The sequence below is a fragment of the Panthera pardus genome, unplaced genomic scaffold (genome assembly GCF_024362965.1).
Source record: "Panthera pardus isolate Hobbes unplaced genomic scaffold, ASM2436296v1 HiC_scaffold_12, whole genome shotgun sequence".
Lineage (NCBI taxonomy): Eukaryota > Metazoa > Chordata > Mammalia > Carnivora > Felidae > Panthera > Panthera pardus.
In genome coordinates, this window is record NW_026526677.1 from 93,727,174 (window position 1) to 93,732,063 (window position 4,890).

At 43.7% G+C, this 4,890-nt stretch overlaps 1 protein-coding gene across 1 annotated transcript; it reads left to right on the forward strand.

Annotated features, from left to right (window-relative positions):
- Positions 1-2,424: 2,424 nt before the first annotated feature.
- Positions 2,425-4,282, forward strand: LOC109257352 (olfactory receptor 145). The gene is made up of 2 exons (XM_019433380.2): positions 2,425-2,597; positions 3,331-4,282. The coding sequence occupies exon 2, from the start codon at positions 3,332-3,334 to the stop codon at positions 4,277-4,279; it is 948 nt and encodes a 315-aa protein (XP_019288925.1). The 5' UTR covers positions 2,425-2,597; position 3,331; the 3' UTR covers positions 4,280-4,282.
- The last annotated feature ends 608 nt before the right edge of the window (positions 4,283-4,890 follow it).

Sequence of the window (4,890 nt, forward strand, 5' to 3'; positions counted from 1 at the left end):
GATCCTGTTCCTTCTAGTATTTTGGCATTTTGTTAGGGCATACTCAAGAAATAAAAATACTCTGATATGTGGATTTTTTGGTACTTGATAAATTTAGTGATTCATATTTATTTCCCTGACCTGGAATCAAACAGGTTTGGGTGAGGCTGCTTCCTCCCAGGTGGAGTAAGGAACATTTTGGTCAAACTTGCTCCAAATACTGTTTTGGGAGCACTTCAGCTGAGAAAAGCCGTGCTGGGGACAAGGACTTATATGGAGGTAGCTTATTTCTGGAAGTGATCTAAGGGAAGAGGAAGAGTGAAGCAGGGAAGGATGGAAAGCCAATCCAAGGCAGGCCATTACGGTGTTTGCCTCAATGGGAAATTCACAACCCATCTCTCTGAGGCCCCGTTGAGAATCCATGAGGAATGGAGCACTAGAGACACGGAAGAGCAGAGCATTTATCCACTGACTCCCAGGGGTGTTAACTCCTTCACACCTGCAGGTTTGCACATGCACCAGAGCGGCTGGGGGGATTCCAGCAGACAGTCTGTGTGGTGGCAGAGATATCTGCCAAAGCAGTCCAAAGTGGTACAGCTGGTGAACCGTGCTTCTTGACTACAACTGCGTGCAGCCAGCTGCCACAGCAACAACAGAAGCCAAAAAGATGGGCTGAAACGAGGCAGAAACAATGTCCAACACAGACAGCCTGGTGATGGGACAGGGCCTTGCAAAATTGTTCAGAGCAGAGGGTAGATGATACCACAGCTATAAGGCAGGGGCCACATTATGTGATTTTTACTGTGCCAAAAAGTTTAGAAAGGCCTTTTGCTCCATTTAACTCTTTTTTGAAAGTCCATACTTTGTCCTTTGTCTTACTGTTGTCCTTGGAGTTAAAGCATCCTGTCTGAATTACAAGACAGAACATTGCCTGGAGGGACTGCTGATGTCTGATAGTAGCCTGTTAGACTAATTGGTCTTCCTCAGCACATCTGATCATGTCATTCCCCTGATCATGCCATTCTTCTGTTCAAAATGTTCCATGGATTCACACTGCATACACATTTCTTGACATGGCATTTAAGTCTCTCCCTACTATAACCCTGGGGTGCTGTTCTAAGTTTGATGTCCAATTATGCCCTTTCCTTGTGCTCTGCATTGTACTCAGCCAAGTCAAAGAGCAGGTGGGCTTCTTTTAGAAAGGCTGGAAAACCCCTCCAACTGGAGAAGTTAGAGATTCAAGTCTGATTCCAGACTCCACCACCAACCAGCTGTGCGACTAGCTGGACCTCAGTTTTCCTGTCTGGGTGATGCAGGGTTGGAGGGCTAGATCAGTGAATCCCAAACCTGGCTAAACACCCCAATCACCAGGGACAGATTTAGAGGTAAAAACAGATCATAAAGTTCCACTTCTGGGATTTGAATTTATTATGTTTGCATTGGAGCAGCAGTAAATGCACTTTTAATATGCATAGGCTCATCTAACTCAACTATGCATAGTCATAGGACTAGATGGTTTTTAATATTGCTTCAAATCTGAGACCCCAAAAGTGTGAATTAGCTGTCACTGGGCTCAAGCAAGACACTGAGATACTGAGGCACAGTGGGATAACTTCTGTCATGAGGGAGAGTTAAAAAAGAGCAAAGTAAGCAAAATAGGGACATAAACGTTGGTGGTTTGGTAGGAAGAAGGGAGTTCAAGCTACGAGGTCATCAGAGTCAGTATGAGCTCACTGGGAGCCTCCTGAAAGAGAGCTGACAGGGTAGAGGGCAGGGGCCATCAAAAATTCCAACAATTTAGCAATTTTGGAAAAAATAGTTCTTAACTGATGGGGATTTTTCTTTACTGCTAAACTCCAATGCCAAGGGATTACAAGGAAAGTCTGTTTCTCCCTGAACTAGATATTATGGGATTTCTGTGATAAACTGAAATTTAAGTCGTGTATGGAATACCCTTCTCTGAACTTGAATAGCATTTTACTTTTACCTTTTCTGTATTTTATCATATCTTTTTCAGCATACTAAGTTCAGTGTATTCTATCTTATCTTTTCCAAGAGATTGTCAGACCCTTGAAGGCAAGAACCCTGCTTACATATTTTATTATCTCCCATAGGCAGATGTTAAACACAATTACTAAGAACACCAGATTTGGAGTAAGATGGACCTAGATTTAATACGGCCTTTTTAATTTAACATCTGGTGAATTACTGCACCTCTAAAACAGGAGTGATTAAACCCAGTTCATAGGATTTGGGGGAGAATTAAAAGGAAGTATTGTTTGTGAAATGATTTTGGATCCTGGACTGCTGGGGTCGGTACAGAAGTGCTAGGAATGTTTGGTATATATAATAAGTTCTCAATAAATGGTAAGTGATTATTTTTGCACAATGCTTTGCATTTTACTGAGTAGATGTTAATTGGAAAATGAATAATTCTTCTAAAAGCCCATTCAAATATTATCAAGGGTACAAGCAAATATTCATTTTTTTAAAAAGTTAGTTTCTAGGGCTGTGATCCCGGGGGATCCTCTGACTTTCTACTTCTAATCAGGTCCCCAGATCTCTAAACCTAGAAAAACACTGCTCAGTCTCCTGTCACCAGCTGGCACTGATTATAGGTAAGGATCCTGTCTCCCTTCTACAAACTGGAAAATAGCCTTGGGGCAAAGCCTCCATGAAATATCACCTTCTTTAGCGCAGAACAAATTCTAAGGCCGTCCAAATTCTGATCCTTCAAACAGGACAGGAGCTAAAATGGTCTGTGCTTTGTTCCTTTATCTGTGTTAGCATTATAGCCATTTATCTGTCTGAACAATTGAGGATAAGAACAGGACTGAAAGGCACAATTGAGGCTCTGGGCTGAAGAAGGGTGAGTGACTGAATCTGGGCTGAACTTTTCCTAAGTCCCCAACCTCAGGTAGTAAAGGCTTTGGGGAAGACCCTCTCCCATGGGTGACCATGGAGTGGAAACTCCAGGCACAGTGGGCTGGCTCCCACCTCTTAAGCGGACTCTCCTCAGGTATTGGCCCGAGGTTTTATAATCCTGAGCATAAGCTGGAGTTGGAAGGACACAATAAATAGACCAAAGACCCAGGAGACTCCTGAGCTCATCCTTGAGAGCCTTCTTCCCAGCAGCATCTGCCCTCACCATGGAGAAAGGTCCATCCTCCAGAGGGTACTCTAGTGGCAGACTCCTTAGGGGGCTGTGAGAACAGACACACAGGCATCCCGAAAGGCCTTTCTGCAAGTCCAAAATCTCTTTGTGTGGATCAGGCTTTCAAGAATGGGAGGAAGAAGGGGCCTCTGTCTCTGTCTCCCTTTCTAAGTGACTTTTTCCTCTTGTTTCCACAGAATGCCTTTAATGAGAATGGCAGCTGAGAACTCCTCTGTGACAGAATTTATCCTTGCAGGCTTAACCAACCAGCCCGGACTCCGGATGCCCCTCTTCTTCCTGTTTCTAGGTTTCTATGTGGTCACTGTGATGGGGAACCTGGGTCTGATAACCCTGATTGGGCTGAATTCTCACCTGCACACCCCCATGTACTTCTTCCTCTTCAACTTGTCCTTCATAGATTTTTGCTATTCCACTGTTATCACTCCCAAGATGCTGATGAGTTTTGTCTCAAAGAAGAACATCATCGCCTACGCAGGGTGCATGACTCAGCTCTTCTTTTTTCTTTTCTTTGTTGTCTCTGAGTCCTTCATCCTGTCAGCAATGGCATACGACCGCTACATCGCCATCTGTAACCCACTGGTGTACACAGCCACCATGTCTCCTCAGGTCTGCTCGCTTCTTCTGTTGGGTGTCTATGTGATGGGGTTTGCTGGGGCCATGGCCCACACGACATGCATGGTGAGACTGACCTTCTGTGCCAACAATCTGGTTGACCACTACATGTGTGACATCCTCCCCCTTCTTGAGCGCTCTTGCACCAGCACCTATGTAAATGAGCTGGTAGTTTTCGTTGTCGTGGGCATTGATATTGGCGTGCCCACAGTTACCATCTTCATTTCTTATGCCCTCATCCTCACCAGCATTCTCCATATTCGTTCCACTGAGGGCAGGTCCAAAGCCTTCAGCACATGCAGCTCTCACATAATTGCTGTTTCTCTTTTCTTTGGGTCAGGGGCATTTATGTACCTCAAACCATCCTCTCTTTTACCTATGAATCAGGGGAAAGTGTCCTCCTTGTTCTACACCACCGTTGTGCCCATGCTCAACCCGCTAATCTATAGCTTAAGAAATAAAGACGTCAAAGTTGCTCTGAAGAAATCATTGAGCAAAAAGACATTCTCTTGAGAAAGGGACGATACTTAGGAAAGCGTTTTTTTTTTTTTTTTCTTCTTTCCTTATATAATTCAGGTTCCATTGGTTACATAGAGGAAATTTTAAATCTTTCTCGAAGTTTATCCTCCCCATTTTATTTATCCTTAAAGCTATAAGGTACTCAATATTTAGAGGATCTTAAGAATCACTTAATTCAGTTCGCTTATGTTTCTGAGGATAGGTCCAGGCTTATGTACCTTCTCCAAGGTCATTCAGTTACTCAGCAGCAGAACTGTGACTAGGATGTAGGCTCTTGATTTCTAATTCTAGTGGCCTTCCACTATGGCTCACTTTCTTCCTCCATCAGCCCTGGAAGATTTCATTTCAAATGTGAACTGATCTAGGATGTTAAGATCCAGTTCTATCTACAGAAATTTCATGCAACTTTTCAAGGGCTAATTTTAAATACCACATTTTTGCAGAGAAGGTAGGAGGTACAAAACTTTGTTGAGATGGTCTTGGCTAAATGACCAAATTCTTCAAGAATTTTGCAGAGTACATGGTGGGGAGTATGCTAGGACCCAGAGAGCAGCAAGCATGGTAACTCCTCAGACAGTAGTGTGGAGCTTCAGGGACTTGGACTT